Source organism: Emys orbicularis, chromosome 4 (assembly GCF_028017835.1).
Source record: "Emys orbicularis isolate rEmyOrb1 chromosome 4, rEmyOrb1.hap1, whole genome shotgun sequence".
Lineage (NCBI taxonomy): Eukaryota > Metazoa > Chordata > Testudines > Emydidae > Emys > Emys orbicularis.
In genome coordinates this window covers 78,822,392-78,841,374 of record NC_088686.1, presented here as the reverse complement: position 1 = coordinate 78,841,374, position 18,983 = coordinate 78,822,392, and the positions used below count along the sequence as shown (strand labels likewise).

The 18,983-nt window shown below is 44.5% G+C and overlaps 1 protein-coding gene across 1 annotated transcript in view; it reads left to right on the top strand.

Moving 5' to 3' along the window:
• Positions 1–7,020: 7,020 nt before the first annotated feature.
• Positions 7,021–18,983, top strand: part of HSD17B12 (hydroxysteroid 17-beta dehydrogenase 12) — a 160,122-nt gene continuing 148,159 nt past the window's right edge. The window contains exon 1 of the mRNA XM_065404110.1: positions 7,021–7,186. Within this exon, the coding sequence (XP_065260182.1) occupies positions 7,021–7,186 (166 nt within the window). The remainder of the gene's footprint in view (positions 7,187–18,983) is intronic.

Genomic DNA, 18,983 nt, shown 5'->3' with positions numbered 1-18,983 from the left:
GTTTGATACAATTTGATTATGCACACAGGCTTCTATAATTTATTTAGATTTGTATTAATAATGTATGCTGTTTGAGTGACATGCTATTGTATGTTCTTTCATAACAGGAAACATAGCAAGCATGTATTTGTTATTAAAATAAAAATGTAGTATTTTTAAAAGATGAAAACATGGTTTAGTCTCATTCACTTGGGCTTGTTACACTTTGCACTTAATGTAATAATGTCAATGATCTTCCATGTATATTTCATCTAAAGCCACACAACCTGTCTCCTCATTACCTTATTCCCTCCACTTGTTTGTTGCACCAATATGTTGTATCTTGTCTTAAGTAAGTTCTTTGGTCAGGAACTGTCTCTCAAACTCTGTATTTGCACAGTGCTTAGCACAACAGGGCCCTGATTTGAATGGGGGTCTCAGGGCATTACAGTAATATTATTCAGTTTTTACTTATGGTAGCACCCAGTATGTGTTAGGTAGTTTCCACACATTCAAGGACAGTCCCTGCTCCAAGGAACTCACAGTCTAAGGACAAACGAGACAAAGGTTAGGGAAAATGGAATGGAAACAACAGAAAATAAAATACAATTTATATGCAAGTCAGTCTGATTCACTGTAAGCAGCACAGCAGAAGTGGATATTTAAGAGGGACTTATGAGCAGAGAACATAGAGGCTTTGCAGGTGAGCTCAGGGAGATTGTACCTGGCATAGGGGAGTACGTGGAAGATGGCATGGAGGAGATTGACAAACAAACGGACAAGGCTGGGAGCATTAGCAGAGCAGAGGGAATGGGCGCAACATGAAGCTTGACAAGCTTGGATAAGTAGGGAGAGACAGAGTTATATAGAGCTTAGAATGTGGTGACCAGAATCAAAATTTTATTTGATAGTGGATGGGAAACCAGAGAAGAGTTTTAAAGAAGGGAGTGACATAATCAAATTGACAGGCAAGGAAGATGAATGTAGCTGCTGTATTTTGCATGGACTGAATAGGAGCAATATATGGTGTCTGGGAAGCCAAAGTGAAGGGTACTGCAGTAGTTAAAACAGGCAATAATGAGGGCCTGGGTGAGAGATTTTGCTTTGAGAATAGAAATAAAAGAGTGGATCTTGGCGATGTTGAGAAAGAGGAAGTGGCAAGATTTGGATATGCCCTGCATGTGTGGGGCAAGGGAGAGGGAGAAGTAAAAAATAATACTAGTTTAATATATTAATATTAATATGAGCCATAAATAATAATAGTAATAAATTGATCTCAAAAAGCCTTGCCTCTAGAGGACTTGCTCCTGCTCCTATTGAAGTCAATGGCAAATCTGTATTAACTTCAGTGAGTGGTTTGCCTGAACGAGGATCACAGGATTTGGCCCAATATTAGGGCTGGTCAGAATTTTTGAATGAAATATTTTCTTGCAGGAAAATGGGATTATGTTGAAATCAAAGTTTTCCAGGGGAAAAGATAGATTTTGGCAGAATTTTCTATCCGGAAACCGAGAATGTTACATTTTGGTTTGAGCCAAACAAACATTTTATTTTGAATCAACATTAATCTCTCCATCCCCTTGAGCCACTGTTGTACTTTATAGGAGATGTAGTTCTGTATCCCTCCTCCCTCCATTGTCTCCTCCTGGCTCTGTTCCCCAGCCAGACTCCATCTCCCATGAAGCACCATGGTGTCTCCCTGTGGCTGAGCCACTTTGATGCCTCATGGGAGTTGTAGTTTCCCAGCACTCTGTGTACCAGTGTGAAAGGGGAGATGTCAGAGCTGTAGGATCCATTGTCACATGGATCCTCATTTTCTTCCCATTGAGGAGGCTGTGCATTAGAGTATGGGGTAATACAGCCTCAAGTTTGCAATAATGGCTGCACTGAAACCACACAACTTATCTGTGACCTAAGGAGAAGATGCATTCCCTCCCTGTATTCTTCCATCTCCACTGAGATGCTCATTGCACAGCCAGTATTCAAGGTGTGTATTACATAGGATAAATTGTTTGAGTACACTGCCACAGTTGTATTTACATTAACTAGTACAAAAGTTACCACAGTCATACTTTCTCATGTTTCAGGCATAAATTGATCAAGTGGTAGGACTGGGAAAGCATTCCATCCCACCCCCATGCTATAGTATTGCACAAGTAGTGCATTCACTTTCCTGTGGATAATCAGCCTGCTACACATCTTACACATTTCCCCCTACGTTCTGGTTTTCCTGCTGACAAATTTATACCTCTTGCCTGTGGGCTGGTCTTGTATGCAGCTTCAATGTTTCTACAGCCTTGTGTGTACTGTTTGTAATTTCACATCAGCAGGTGTCATTAGACTTGTTCTCGGTACAGGCAAGAAAGTTATTGAGATGGTAGAGCAGGGGCCCATCTTACTTAAAGCACAGGTTTGGATTATAAAATAATCTAAGAGATTGCTTTCAGTTTTGTCTATGAAAAAAATTAAACCTAACTCATAAAATCTTTCCATCATATAGTGATTCACTCTTTAACAGATGAAAACGGGTGAGATGAGTTTTGGGAGAAGGTGTGGATCAATTCCTATTGGAACCAGTTTACTCGTCCCTAGTTGTTACCTATTGAGAGCATAAAAATGCAGACAGGAACTAGGAAAGATGTTGAGATGATCCAGAACTAGAACTAAAATAAAACTAGCAGAGAAACCAGTACAAAATCCACACTAAACAAAAGGCTATCAAACGGGCCCTATGGCCCAGCTTTGTCTGCGCTGCCACATTAAAGATCAAGTTTTGATTTCTAATCCCAATTTCTCACTCTCAGCTCTGGAAGTGCTGTGGAGGCTGTACTGGCCCTGGTTGGCAGAATGATTTATGTTACATGCGAGTGGATTATGGTAAAGTTACATCCTTTTCTGCTATTGTGTTAGCAACATAGGACCACAGGGGCTTGCACCTGACTGGGATCTGTGAATTTGAGGCCACAGAATTAGCTGTAGAATCTACCCACACACAGAATGGTGCTCCAGAATCTAAACTTTTCTAGCCCTTGTGGTTGTAAAGATGGTCATGAAAATATGAACGAACTATAAATCAGTGATTTCTTCCTGGACCTTCAGCCAGCCAAAACAATTGCTAAGAGAGGTGCAATCTGCCGCATTAATCTAAATGGGTTGATATGCTGGAACATGACAATTTAAACATCAACACTGTTGACTATTTCTCTGCTGACCGTTTTAGTAGAAATATCCAGCTCATTTTTTACTCAAAATTCCAAACTGCTTCCTATGCCTCCCCACGTGCCAAACCCCACAACTTTCCTCTTCCAACATACTAAGGCCATGTCTAGATTACTATATTATGTCAATTTAATTTACGTCAGCATACAGTCATTAGAGTTATTAAATTGCTTGTGTGTGCACACGGCTCCTTGTGTCGGCGGTGCACGTTCTCACCAGAAGCAATTGTATCAATTGTATTGTCAGTGTAGGGCTTTGTGAGATAGCTTCTGAAAGCCAGTAGCAGTTGATGTAATCAATGCAGTGTCTACACTGATTACATCGACCTAATTACATTGACTCTACGCCGCTCTTGGAGGGGGTGTTACTAAATCAGCATAGGGAGGCACTTACGTCGGCAGGAGCCAAATTGAAGTGAAGACACTTCCACAGTGAGGTCAGTGCAAGGCAGCTTACGTTGACCAAACCCTGTAGTGTAGATCAGGCCTCAACCTCCAGCTTCATCTCTGACAACTTGCATTATGCTATTATGCAATGTAATGTCAATACAAAATCTATGAAATATTGAAAACTGAAAGTGGGGGAACAGCATGATACAGACTGAATTTAATATCAAAATAAACAACCCTGACCTACCATATTACTATATTGGGCTGTTGTATTATTCAGTAACAGTCTCTATTTTCCAATTTAAATAAATCTGCTGTAAAATTAGAATATTAAAGATGTTTTATTGAATGGAAATCTGGACCGGAACTCAAGGGACCTGGGTTCAATTCCTTGTTCAGCCACAGAGTTCTTATGTGATTATAGGTAAGTCACTTAATCCACTTTGTGCCTCAGTTCTCCATCTGTAAAATGGGGATTATATTTTACTACATCACAGGGTTTTTATGAAGAGACAATCCATTAATGATTGAGAGGTGCTCAGATATTATAGTGATGGGGTCATATAAGTAGCTAAATAGATAGAATTTGCAGCATGCCACAGAGATTTTCCAGTGACTCTACAGAGCCATGCTCAGGAGTGGAATGGTGAGGTTAAAAGGGGTATGATCCAAAAGATATGTGGAAGAGCCTTAAGCACAGAAGATTTATGGTTGATGAGTTCAACAGATGAAGGATACAGCATAAGATGCATGGAAACATGACCCAGGTTACCAGACATGCTAAGGTTATTACAAAATTGCACAAGAGCACTTCCAACAGTGAAACCAGAGCAATAATACTTGACACAATACGATGTTCCAGTGATGACTTAGAGGGGAAGCCAACTCAGAATAATCATTTCCATACTCAACCTCGGCCAATAAAGAACAATAAGGGTAAGAGTGAAGAAAACCAAAGTGGAAGAGGGCTGGGGTTTTGGGAGTGGTGGGATGGGGAAAGGAGGGAAGAGGCTTGAGTGGGGCACAAGTTGCTGAAATCAGGGAAATCAGGGCTTGTGTTGATTCTTCTTCTGGCCTCATTGCTATACTAGAGAAAAGGGGTGTCCCACAGAGATCTGTCTCATTCTTGTGCAATCCTGCTGTGGGACATAGGGCCAGCCTGTGTGTGGCAGAGCTTGCATGAGGTGAAGGGCTTCAACCTTTGGCCTGCTTTACTGTACGTAGGGCCAGCTCTGATTGAAGCAATGTAAACAAGGAAAAGAAGTCAATAAATATCAAGCAGTTTGACTAAAAGCAAAGCAATCATCTTAGATATGAGAACTAAAGCTCCCTGACCCAGCAACTTCCTAATAACAGACTCTTGTTATCGTGACCTACATAACTGGGGGAACTTCATCTGTTTTACGAAAAACTATATTAAAAATGTTTGGAGCACACAACTCAGAATGATGGGAAGATGGAACCTGATGCATCAAGGAGCACAACACATGAGAAATAACTCTGTGGTACAGAAACTACATTATGGTTTATTCAGTTTACAGGCATGTGCTTGAACCACTATTATTCTGGACAGTCATACACTAATAATAATAATAATAATATATTTTAACTCTTTGAACCTGTGATGAAATGGAAAAAGTGCCCATCAGCATGGCAGGGGTTAAGGAGAGCCTTTGGGTCCAGCTAGCCTCACCCAATTATACCTGCAGCCAATGCCAGGCCTGGATGGGAGAGAAAAGGAGAAAGCCTGGCCCAGTTTAGGCTGACTGGTGAACAGGCAGGAGTTAGCTACTGCCCTATCTGAAAGGTAGCCTGCCAGCCAAGGGAGATTATAGAGGAGACCTAGGAGTCTCCGGTAACTGGGTGACTGCAGACCAGAGACAGTGTGGGCACAGGTGCTGACTTTCTTCTGTCTGGGTGGGTGTTCCACCCCTGCTCTGCCTTGAGGCCCTGCCCCCAATCTACCCTTTCCCCCAAGGCCCCACCATCACCCTGCCTTTTCCCACCCATGCCCCCACTTTGCCCCTCCTGAGGCCCCGCCCCCACTTTGCCTATTCCCGCCCTGCTCCACCCCCTCCCACCCGCCACCAAACAGCTGATTTGCCACAGTCTTTAATGACTACAGTACATGTGAACAGGACATTGGAATTGCGTGCCATCGGATAGATGGTACAGTACCTGCATTGGCCTAGTTGCTGCTAACACTATCTATGATGGGACATTACTGAAGCTTTGATTCTGTGGGAAGAGCCTCATCTACTGACTTACCAAAACTATTTACAGCAGGCTGGGTTTTTGTTGAAATTCTTCACATCATTATTGACCAGGTCCAACCTGATTATTTCCAGTAGTGCAACAATATACTTACTTTTCACATCAAGAAGAGATCTTGCTGAAAATTCTTTGTAGTAGGTCCTAGCTGAAATAAAGTTGTCTTATACTGTCATTTCTAGGTGCTCTTATTTTTTTCATAAGTGTCATAGCAAGCTCCTAATATTATTCATTCAGAGGATGAAGATTTGGTGGCTTTGCACATTTCTAATGGAGAAGCAAAATGTCCCTGATGTGGTTCTGCATCCTATTGAAAATAGAACATTTGTGTCCCTTATTTTAGCAAAGCCTTACATACTGTGACACAGCACAGATATCTGATTTCTAGTCTGTATGTGGTCTTGTGCCATGATATGAGTCAAACATTCTGCCCTGTAGATTTTAGCAGCTTAGGCATCTGCCTTACTGCACAGCTGGACTCCTGTCTCCCTACTGTCAGCTTTGATTACAGTCCAAAAGCAGGAGCAGGAAGGCCCCGGCCCTATTGCAATGAGATCTGGTACCTAAACACTGGTACACTTATACATAGTTATGCAGATGTATGACAATATTGGTGGTAAATACATTGCTGCAAATCAGTAACTGCAAGCTTCACTTTTCAGGTATTGGTGAGCTGCTGGGATCTCCTGCCTTCAGGGCTTGAAGGAGATCCCCAGACAGTGCCCGTTTGTCCCCCTAGTTGGGCCCAGTCTGGGGATTCTTTCTCCCCTGCGGGGGATTCCAGGGGCTTAGCTGACAGAGACCTTGCACCTTAGTTCAAACTACCCGCCCCGACGGCACCAACGGCCGCAGAACGGTCTGTGTGACTGACAAGTGCCTCTGCCAAAGGCTGTAGAAGCGTAAAGTCGACCACGTGGCGTGCAGGCGCCTGATGAATGGGAGCGTTTGATGAGTATCCCCATCTTCCAATCAGAAGGCAGTTGATGTGGGCCCGTAGATTTGGGGGCGGTGTGGCGAAGCGCTATCCAATGGAAGAGGAGCATGTTTTTGAGTGAGAGGTAGCCTAGCCAATGGCGAAGTAGTGGTGGGCGGGCGGTGTTACGGGTGTGGGTCAGCGCCGGCCCGCAGGGTTTAGTGTTCTCTTGTCCGCCGCCCCTACAACATGGAGGTCCCGGGAACTCTCCCCAGTGGCGGTCTCCTCTACTGGGTGGGGGTGCTGAGCGCAGTGTACATCACCGTGCGGGCCACCTACCGCCTGCTGGCCGGGCTCCGCGTCTGGGTGCTGGGCAACCCGGTGGTGCTGGGCCCGGGGCTGGGCGCCTGGGCAGGTGAGTCGGCTTCTTTGGGGCTGCCCCCGCCCTTGGTCTGAGCCCACCCTGCCCCGGAGCGGCCCGGGGCTCCCTCTTCAGCGAGGGGCTTCCGCCGGGGTCCCTTGAGGTTTCCCGTTCCCTTCATTGGGGCCCTCCAAGCTGGGAACCCCATGCGGCTGGCACTGCCCCAGGCAGCCTTCCACCCTATCCGGGGTGGGGGGCGAGCTGCGCTGAGTCCCTTCCTTGTACTCGGCCTGAGTCCCTGTCCGGAGGGGGTGGGTGGGCCGAGGCCCGGAGATCTACTCCTGGTCGCCACCTTTGCCCCGCGTGTGGCTGGCCTGCCTGGTCTCCCCAGTTTTGGTGTGGTCCTGATCTGTCCCCCCCCACAACCGCGGGAGATGCATTTCCCCGCTGGTAGCAGGGAGCTGCTGCTGTGGGAATGTGTCAGTGGGGGACAGGGCAAATCCAGATTAGCGTGATCCAGCAAAACTTCTCACCAATGAACTGCTTGCATACATCCAAAACTACATGAAAGCTGTAATATAGCTGGGGCCCTACCAAATTCATGGTCCATTTTGGTCAATTTCATAGTCCTAGGACTTTAAAAATCGTAAATGTCATGGTTTCAGCTATTTAAATCTGAAATCTCACAGTGTTGTAATTGTAGGGGAGTTGGGGGGGGGCAGGGTGGCGGTACTGCTACCCTTACTTCTGCGCTGGTGCTGGCAGCGGCGCTGCCTTCAGAGCTGGGCAGCTGGAGAGTGGCAGCTACTGGCTGGGAGCCTAGCTCTGAAGGTAGAGTCACCGCCAGCAGCAGCGCAGAAGTAAGGATGGCATGGTATGGTATTGCCCCCTTTGCTTCTGTGCTGCTGACTGCAGAGCAGGGCCCTCAGACAGCAGCCGCCACTCGCTGGCTGCCCAGGTCTAAAGGCAGCAGTGCAGAAGTAAGGATGGCATGGTATGGTATTGCCATCCTTACTTCTGCTGGGGGGGCACTGCCTTCAGAGCTCAGTATCTGGCCACCAGCTGCTGCTCACCGGCCACCAGCCGCCACTTTCTGTCTGTCCAGCTCTGAAGGCAGCGCAGAAGTAAGGGTGGCAATACTGCCACCTCCCTAAAACAAACTTGTGATCCCCTGCAACTCCCTTTTGTGTCAGGACCCCCAAGTTGAGAAACACTGGTGTTCTCCATGAAATCTGTATAGTATAGGGTAAAAGAATACAAGACCAGATTTAACGGGGGGAGACCAGATTTCACGGTCTGTGAAGCGTTTTTCATGGCTGTGAATTTGGTAAGGCCCTAAGTATAGCTTAACCTCCCCTGCACCCCAGACACACTGTGTGTTAAATTAGTTTAAAGAAAACAGTGGAAAATCAGTCTTAGATACAGGCTTATGTGTAGTCGAATCTGGAACATGTGCTTGAGGGATAACCTCAGCCCCCTGAAATACAACTTATTCTGCCTTAATATCTCAGCCATATGAGCCTGCCAAGTCGCAAATTTGGGATAAGGACCTAGACTGAAGGTCCCAAGGGAAAAAAATAGGAAAGTGTGTAAAGGGAAGAAGGATCTGGCTTTAGTATAAACATTTTCTGTTGATAATTCTCTGTTTTGACTGTCATAAATACATTATGGTAATATGGTCTAGTGGACTAAATGCAAGATTGGGAGCCAAGGGGCTTTTGTTCTGATTGTGGTGCTGTGACCAATTTGATCTGTGGATTTGATAACTCACTCAATCCCTGTCACTATTTGTTAAACAGATAATCCCTGAATTTTAGAAGTTCTGAGGAAAAAAATAATGTTAATGAGTGTGACCCCGGGATCCTTTCCAAACAGCCAAGGAAGTGCCAGTCATGCACCTGTTGGAACATTTCACTATTTAATTTCAGTTTATTGTTTGTAATTTCTCTTTGCCATTTTGTTCACAGTTTGCACCTTGCCTGACAATTTTTGTTTTATTATAACAGTAGCGTTTTGGTAGGATTTATACTTTTAAAAAGTAAAACAACTAGTAGGGCTACATTTAGTTGATGATGATTATTAAGGCTACATTTTAGTCACAGGTATTTTTAGTAAACGTCATGGACAGGTCACGGGCAGTAAACAAAAATTCACGGTCTGTGACCTGTCCATGACTTTTACTATATACCCCTAACTAAAACTTGTGGGGGGGGGGAGGGCGGGCCGGGGGGCCTCGGGGTGCTCTGGGGGGGAGGCAGGCGGTGGTGCACGGCCCGCGACCCTCTCTGGCACTGGGGTGGGGGTGCGCAGTGGCGCACAGCCCAGGACCCCCTCTGGCACTGGAGGGGAGAGGATTGGTGAGGCTCGCAGGCTCCCTACCCAGTTCCGCATCTCCCTGCAGCTCCTAGGGGGAGGGGTGGCCAGGGGGGCTCTGCATGCTGCTCCTGCCATAAGCACCGACTCCGCAGCTCCCATTGATTGGGAACCGCAGATAATGGGAGCTTCGGGGGCAGCGCCTGCGAGTGCGGGCAGTGCATGGAGCCCCCTGGCCCCTCCGCCTAGGAGCTGCAGGGACATGCCGGTGGAAGCTGAGAAGCTCCCCCTTTCCCCTCCCCCACCCGAGGTAAGCGCCCTCTCCTCTCCCCCAGCCCTGAGCCCCCTCCCACACACCCAAACTGCTGCTGCTGGCCCAGGGGCTGGCTAGTCAAGGAGCCCTTGAGCTAGCACCGGCCATTGCAAAAGTCACGGAAAGTCACTCTGTGACAGACATGCAGCCTTAATGATTATTAATGCTAGTAAGGAAAAATTCATGCTATAACAGAGTTTTGGGGATTTAAAGCTGTAAGTGAAAGTGTCAGGTCTACAATGAGTAAGGACATTTGGACCAAATGTTGGACAGCAACTAAAATATGATTGATTTAAATCCTCTTTAAAAGAGAACAGTTACTTCTCACACCACTTATGTTGATCAAGAGCTGAACTAAATTGCTTTCAGTGCCTGCAATATCCATCATGTTTTCACAAGTTTGAGTTTTTGAGGACGGAGGTGAGTGACATGATATACTTTTTGTGTATCTATCTTTGTCATGCTGAGCTTTGTAGCTTTTCTTTAAATACAGACTGCCAGTACAGTAGTGACACAGAATTGACTTGTTTGAATTCTGAATCTTTCTATTATCATAACATTGCTGTAATTGTATACTAATAATATAGGGCAATATGGACAAATAAGAGGATTCAAACCTAAGGAAATGACACGGATTGGAAACAAATTCTTTTTTCAGTTTAGCTGAATGCACACAACTTCTTATTCTTGCTTCTCCTTTTCCATTCAGCTCTCTTAACACTTATATTTTCCTCAGGAGATTGTGATTTTTATCTTTGCCCTGATGACTCTGCCTCAGTTTACATCACTAGTTAAATCACTGAAGTTACCATCATCTTTCTCTTTTTACCAGTTTGCAAAAGATTCATTTTTGTGATGCTTTCTACTATTGGTTCCTGCACAGCTGTTTAGCAGTAGGCCCCAATACAAAAGTATGCTTTCAAAGGTTAGCTTACCTTGGGCAATGTGGATTTAACAAATTTCTTAGAGTTCAGTGAACAGTAAAAGTGCAGTACATCTCTAATGCATAGTACCTGTGTCTAGGTTTCCCTAAGAATTGTTTAAGAGGAAGCTTACCAGGTTGATTGCGTATTATTGCTCTTGCTGTTAGAAGAAGCTGTATTACTCATTTCCAGAAGTGCTCGTAATAAGTGCTTTCTGAAAAAGAAGACATGGGGCTAGATCTGCAAATGGACTTGGGCAATGCAATTCACAGTGTTTTGGTGCCTAATTTAGGCACATTGCCACCCAGTGGAATCCACAGCTCTGAGTTAGGTGCCTAGGCTCCCTATACAATGCTTGGGGAGGTTACTAACCAGTGGGCTAAAACAGGGCACCTCCTCATCCTCTAGCTGTCTTGTGTTGGTTTTGGTATCCTCTGAAAATGCCTACCAGCCGAGGTCCTGCAGCCAGATAGATGGGGAAATGCTTAGTTACAAGATCCCACCTTAGTCTAGGCACCTGAGCTAGGTGCCCCGGTGCCTTGACTAAAGTGGCTGTGCATGTGCTCAGGTGGCAGTTAAACACCTATGTCCTTTTTGTAGATCTAGCCCACAATCCCTACTCCAAGTCAAATTCTCAAACTAATGTTACAACTAGGGTTAAGGTTATGTTGGGATTTCTTTGTAATTCACTTTCATGTACTCTGAACATTTTTCTTTTTGGGCTGACAATTTCCATACTTTATTGCAGCCACTTATTTTTTACAGTGTGTAGCATTTCATGGACACTACTAAAAACTATTTTCCAGAAGTACAGGCAGAATATTTGAGTTGAGCAGAATTTCTTGTTCAGGACTTGCCTTGTTTGAGTACCATGTTCTCAAAATATATACTCTTAACTGATTCACAAGTTCAGTAGAGACAGCTCTATTTGCATTGACTCATCAGTAAAACTGCAATCTTGATGCATGTATGTTGCAATATTGTGTTTCTGCCAACTGTCAATCAGTGACAAACAGTGATTAGGCAACATTAAAACCTTCCTCCCCCCCCCCCCCCCCAAAAAAAAAAGTAATACATGTGAGCTTTAAAATCTGGTTGCACAGAACTAGGTATGATTAAAATATAGATTCATCATGACAGGAATTATTTTATTGCAGTTACATTTTAACTTTTGGTTGAGCTTGAGAAATGAAATTACTATTGTTATGAAAAACAGTTCACGTTAGTTAACATTGCTATCACTTGGTTGACATTCATTATTGGCTGGAGAACACTCTTTATAATGTGTATACATGCTATTGTCATATTAAAATTACTTTATCATTGCCACAACACCAGATTTTTTGTTCTACTATGTCTCCAGGTAGAGCCCTGCAAATCTGCAGATATCTGCTTTATATCCTTGGATGTTTACGGATCGTGGATTGGATGCGGGTACAGATTTTTGTATCCACCCAGGGCTCTATCTCCAGGACACCAATAGCTGAATGAAGGAGCATGATTTGTTTCTTTGTTTGTTTGTTATAGGCTGGTTTGGAGTCTAGCTGAAATGCAGTTTTCAGTGAGGGAAGCTAACACTCTTTTCTCTTTACAAGAAAAAGTTTTAGTTGTCACTTTTTCCTCCTTGTAAGGACAGTACTGTTAGCTAGTATTACCAGTGTATTTAAAAGAAACCAAATATTCTAGCCCGGCATTTCATCTAAGTCAACAAGACTAACATTGTTAAAGCTGCCCTGTGATTTTAAACATCATTTTTTACTCTTATTTTATGAGACCTACATATTTATGTGGTGGTCCTTTCTTCATTAGCTCTGCAGAAGCTAACTATTTCAGAGCTGTGCACATTTCCATTGGCCTTCTCAGTATCACTGATGTACAAATTAAGCAGTGAACAAAACTGCTGTTTTGGCTTTTGATGTGTTAAAAACACTTTGTACTCTAGCCTGTGCTAAATGGATGAAGACAAAATAATCAGACCAAGAAATTTCACATTCAGCTTTATAGAGGGAACACAAGTAGTGGACTTTTATAAAAGTCCATTCAACTATTGATAGTTTCCTTCTTTTGTATTTTAAAGTATATTTATGATTACCATGTGCTCCAATTGTGAGTCTGTTGAGGCAGGGACCATCTTTAGTTCTGTTTATACAGTGCCCAGCACGATGGTGTACTAGTCCTGATTTATTGGGAATTACAATAGCTAAATACATTCTTAACAGCCCCCCATGAAACTGCCTGGGGTAGGAAAGGACTTCTGTAGACATGTTATCGCAAAGCTATCCATTATATGAGATTTATACATTCCTCTGGTACAGTCTTTCTGTGCTAGCCAACAGGATACGGAACTAGATGGATCGTTGGTGTTATCTGGTACAGCAGTTCCTGTGTTCCACATTCTTTTCCTTGAATTCTGTTTTAGTGAGTAGTACATGTTTTCTGATTTGGGTAGCTGTACCTATGTCTCGAAGGAATGTGAGTGTAGTTTTGAATGCCTTTTGAGTTGCTTTTAAGATGTCTGTTCATGAGTTAAGTTTAAACCTGATATTTCCATTAGTTGTAGCCAAGTGAGGTTTCATAGGAAGTGGTGTTTCCTCACTCCATCCTGTTAGAATAGTCTTTTGGCTTTAATCCAGTTGTTGTCTACCTACATAATTGTTTGTACCAAAGCAAAGTGACAGGTGAAGTTCTACTTTGATTGGAAAAAATTTAGGGCTATTTCAGTAATTGACAACATTAGAACCTGAGATTGGACGGGTTTTGCTATAATTGCCTACGTCAGCGGTAGTGTGTGTGGGAGGCGAATGCCATATGGGAAATCGTTCAGTTGATAAGGGGGTTGACAAAAACTGCCTGAAAGATGAAGAGGTGAATAGATTCACTAGCTCAGGGGGTAAACGGCCTTATTTTCTTGAGAGATTTTGAATGGGCTTATTATCTTTTCTCTTGGTAGATAGTGTCCTGTAGAGCAATGGTCTCCAACCTTTTTACGCACAAGATCACTTTTTGAATTTAAGATCAACCCAGGATCTACCCCGCCCCTTTGCTGAGGCCCCGCCCCACTCACTACATTCCCCTCTCCCTCACCCTCTTTCACTGGGCTGGGGCAGGGGGTAGGAGTGTGGGAGGGGGGTGCAGGTTCTGGGCTGGGGCTGAGGGGTTTGGAGTGTGGGAGGGGGCTCCGGGCTGAGCCTGGGGCAGAGGTTTGGGGTGCAGGAGTGAGGGGTTCAAGCTCTGGGGGAGAGTTTGGGTGCAGGGGTCATATGGTCACACTGCACCTAATCTCATAGAATCCACTGAACATTTCATGAGTTTTACTTTTTATTAGTGTAATTTATGGTTTATAGATCCAAAATTCTTCAGGGATTGTCACAATTCAGTGTAACATTCTCAACCGTGGGGTGTGCATTGGCTGAGGTTGGGGTGAAGGAATAAGGGGTGCAAACTGGGGGAGGGAGTTTGGGTGCAGGAGGGGGCTCTGGCCTGGGGCAGAGAGTTGGGGTGCTGGAGGGGATGAGGGGTGTGGGCTCTGGGAGGGAGTTTGGATGCAGGAGGGAGCTCCAGGCTGGGGCAGGAGGTTGGGGTGCAGGAGGGGGTGCAAGGTGCAGGCTCTGTCTGGGGAGGTGCTTACAGCATGTGGCTCCCGGTTATCAGCGCAGTGGGGCTCCGGCAGGCTGCCTGCCGGCCCCACACCGCTCCCGGAAGCGGCTGGCTGCTGGCATGTCTCTGCGGCCCCTGGAGAGGGGAGGGGGGCAGCATGACTCTGTGTTCTGCCCGTGCCCGCAAGCGCTGCTCCTGCAGCTCCCATTGGCCGGTTCCCAGCCAATGGGAGCTGCGGGGATGGTGCTGTGGGCGGGGGCAGCGCTCGGAGCCGCCTCTTCCCCCCCCCCCAGGGGTCCCAGAGACATGCCAGCAGCCAGCCGCTTCTGGGAGTGGCGTGGGGCCCAGAGATTGTGAAAGACTGGCAGAGGCTCCAGGATCGACCAGTTGATCGCGATTGATGGGTTGGTGACCACTGCTGTAGAGGGTAGTCTTCACAGAAACGTGTACTTAAAACTATGCTTGGCAGGGAAATCTTATAGAAGGGTAACTTGTTTTCCATTTATTTCTTTTAAACTATACTGTATCAGCCTAGACATCCCACCTGCTTGGAAACTGTTATTTGGGAGGTGTCTATCAGTTGTTGCAGCCAGGAAGCTTCTTTATATATGGGAAGTGAGTGGCATCCAAATTGTGCGTTTCCTGTCTTATCTGCTGGTAGGAGGAATGTAATGCTTTTTTTGGGTGTTATGTATAGAGGAATACAGAATAAGCAAGATATAACTGGTAAGCAGTATAATAAAGCATATTAAATTGAGTTGGCTTTTTCCTAATTAAACTGGTTTAAAACTAGTAAAATTAGATAAGTTTGCTATCTATAAATTTGTGCTTTAAAAATATTTGCCAACTGGCTACAGGTCTGTCTCATTTAAAGTGTCTTGCTAATACATTTATATATGTATTATATATATTCAGTAGGTGAGCAACAGAAATTGTCCAACTGTGTGTGTGTACACACACACACACACACACACAGTTGGACAACTTCTGTTGCTCACCTACTGAATAACTTCCTTTATCAAATGCAAATATACAGTACCAATCAATATTGTGTATATATAAAATTCACTCTCAAAATGAGTTATGGTTGCCCAGTGATATTTCATACTATTCCAGAATGCTGAGTTCAGCAAAACTCAGACCTGAAAACCTGGAAATATGAAGTTGAGATACATGCTCATGCAACCTTAATTTTGCTGTCTGAATGATGCTCCCATATACGCATAACACATACTTGTACTCTGCCTTTGCACTTTAGCGAACATCTCAAAGATTAAAAAACACACAGGCTAAATATACAAACCAAAATAAAAGCTGAACAGAGTACTCCTGGGGGAATTCTGCACCACTTTGCATGCACAGAATTCATGTCCCCTACAGATTTCTTTGTTTCCCTGCAGAAAAATGACTTTCTGATGGGGAAGCAAAGGCAAGCAGCAAGAGCTGTCACGCAACCCTCCCCAGCAGCACGGCTGTGTTATTTGAGTGCACAGAGCAGCCGGTGGAGAGGTAAATCAGTGCAAGGTGGAGGGCGGGGCTGTGGATGCTGGGGTTGGTGGCTCCTACCCTGTGGTGGGCTCAGCTGTTAAACCTGGCTGGGCTGGGGGCGGGGGAGGATGGGACTTGCTCTTCCCGTACAAGGAGTGGCCGGGGCTGGGGCCAGGTCAGACCCACCCACAGAAACCTCCCCCAGCTGCAGGAAGCTCCGCACCCCCTTCTCCTTGTCCCCACACACCTTAACCTCCTCAAGCATTGTATAGGGAGCCTAGGCACCTAACTCAGAGCTGTTTACCCCTTCTTCCAGATAATTTATGAATATGTTCAACAGCACAGTACAGATCCCTGGAGGATCCTGTTTACCCCTCTTCCCTATAATAACTGACCAGAAGACTGAGAGCTGAAGAGTTTGCAAATTCTCCATGTAATTTAAAGTATTGCATTTTTCCCTTTTCTGTCTTGCTTTTTGTTGTTAGCTTGTCTCTTTATTTTCACATACTGGTCTCTTTTTCTTTTCAGAATGTGAGTGTGAAAGTGTGTGAACACACACAAATCCCAAAAGGGGAAGACACCAGAAAAAAGTTCTGCACTTTAAACAGCCCGAAATATTGACCCATTAAAAACTCATTGAAATGCTCTGTTTTTAAAAGTTGAGATATTTTGAGATACTCATTGTAATTACTAGTGAATGAGAATTGTTAAATTTCTGCTTAGTATAGACTATTATGTTGAAGTCTGTCTTATACAGTAGAACCTCAGAGATACGAAGACCAGAGTTATGGACTGACCAGTCAACTGAACACCATGTGAAACCGGAAGTAACCAATCAGGCAGCAGCAGAAACGAAAAAAAAAAGCAAAAACTGTACTGTGCCTGTATTGCATCGTAAAGGTAGGCACATCTGGGCTGCCTGTCCCCCACCCCCATGCGTGGGGCAGCCACTTACAGTTAGGAGGTGAAGACGCTGGCGCTATCAGCCCAAGGCAGCCCGAGAGGCAGAGCAGGAGAAGCATTGGGGTCTGTGCCTCTTTCAACCCCCTCCCCCGGTCAGGAGGTAGACATGCTGTTTTCACACAACCCTCCCCTGCCCAGGAGGGAGACAAACTTGCAAACTCATTCCGATCTAGTGAAAGAAGCTGCCTGCAAGGAAGCTGTCGGCCAGCTGCTGCTGGAGTCTGGCTTGGAGTGTCAGGAACTGGAGCCTGAACTGCACTTTGTTCAGAGTTACGGACATTTCAGAGTTATGGACAACTTCCCTTCCCAAGGTGTCCGTAACTCTGAGGTTCTACTGTAGGTGTGGATGGTAGCACTGCCTGTTAAGGTTGCCCAACACTTCCCATTATTAGGCACTTTCTTCAGCAATTTATAACTTTGCCAAATTAACCTTTCAAGCTGAAATTTTTCATGCTGCATGCCCACCTCAGCCTGAATTATTTTAGAAAGTTTCAACCAAAAAGGAACAGTTTAGCCATTACAGAGAATGAGGCCAGGGAAAAATGTTTTGCCTATATTCAATTCTGGCAGTCATTTCTTTGAGAAGCTGTAGTACTCCCCCATGCTTTGGACCAGGGACTTGAAATTTGACAGGGGAATGACCTTTGTGTCAGGGATTTGTCTTTCGCCTTCACCATGAAAAACTGCTCAAATCTGGTTAACTTATATATCTTTTGAAAAAAATCTGTGAAAGTCTCTGGCAGAGTGTGTCATCCCACCTGTGCAACCTTCATTTGGTCCCCTTGTGCATATGCATTGATTAAGTCTTTAATTTTGTGGTCATATGCCATTTTTTCCACATCAGCCTGCCTCATTCAGTGCCCAAAATAGATCTCCACTTGTGGTGAATCAAGGTGGTGTAGAAAAGAAGACTGTTGTCTGTAGCACCCCCACTTCATTTTTTGCAGAAGTTAGAATGCATGCAATAAATAAGGCCGGGGATTGCAACAAGAGAAAGGAGGGTGTCAGGGTTAAGACAGTTGAATGTTGCCCTGGAGAACTGGATTTTATTCCAGCCTTTGCCACCGATTTCCTATGTGATGCTAGTCAAGTTGCTTAAATCAGATTTTTTACAGGTGGTCACTAATTGTGTTTCTTGTTTTCTGGGTGCCTGATGAGACACCTGGGGTCTGATTTACAAATGTGCTGAGCACTCCCAGCTGCAACTGAAGTCAATGGAATCTGCACTTTTAATGTACCAAGTGCCATGTATTGCTAAGTATTCTGAAAAATAAGATACTAGAGATGACAAATTTGGCACCCAAAATTAGTGAATGCTTTTGAGCTTAATTTCTGTGCCTCAGTTCCCCATCTAAAATTGGAATAGTAATATCCTCTCATTTCACAGGGTTTTTGTGAAAATAAGTTAATATTTGTGAAGCACTCAGATGAGCACAATAGAATTAATTTCCAAATGGGCTTTTTCTATCTTCATAGCAGGATTTGGATAGTGTGCAGTAAATAAGCTTAGGGCCACATTTTCTTCAATGAGGAGAAAACAAAATATTGAATATCTGCTAATTCCGTAAGCACCTTGTGCACTGAATGAGGCTAGGGATTTGTGAAACGAATAGTATGCACAAAGGGTCCAAGTTAAGATTGCACACTTAAATGCTTGACTTTGCAACCTTAAGAATGTCTTCTAAGGTAGTTTGTGTGTAATTATTAATAGCACCTAGGTTCTGGTGATATGTTTTCTTGATTTTACTTTAGTTCAAGAGTTTTAATAAAATGTTTAAATAAAAATTAATGCTGGGTCATATCCTCCCCCCCACCCCTGTAAGCATTGTGGGTTCCGGAAACTTTGAAGTGGGTGGATACCGACTGGTCAACCTAAAGGCAGACTTACTGACAGAGCTGGTGAATGGAGGGAACTGGTCAGTGGTTCTCACAGGTCAAACAAAAAGAAGTGGTGGACTGACTTTTTACAGTACCAGACCTTTTTAGTGTTAAAACTGATGGAATACTGGAGTTGTTTAAATAACCAATAACCTGCATTGTCTGTACAGTATTCCTTATAAGTGGGAACCAGACCCCTTCTGCTATGAGGCAAGGTCAGTCTCAATTGTCTGCCAGACAGCTTCAAAGGCTGTCCAGAAACAGCCTTCACATGATCGATGGAAGCCTAAGCATTGTAGGCAGAGGACATCAGCAAACCATTTCTTCTGCTAATTTGGCCTGAAAGTCTCAGGCTTGAGAAAGAGACTCTAACTTT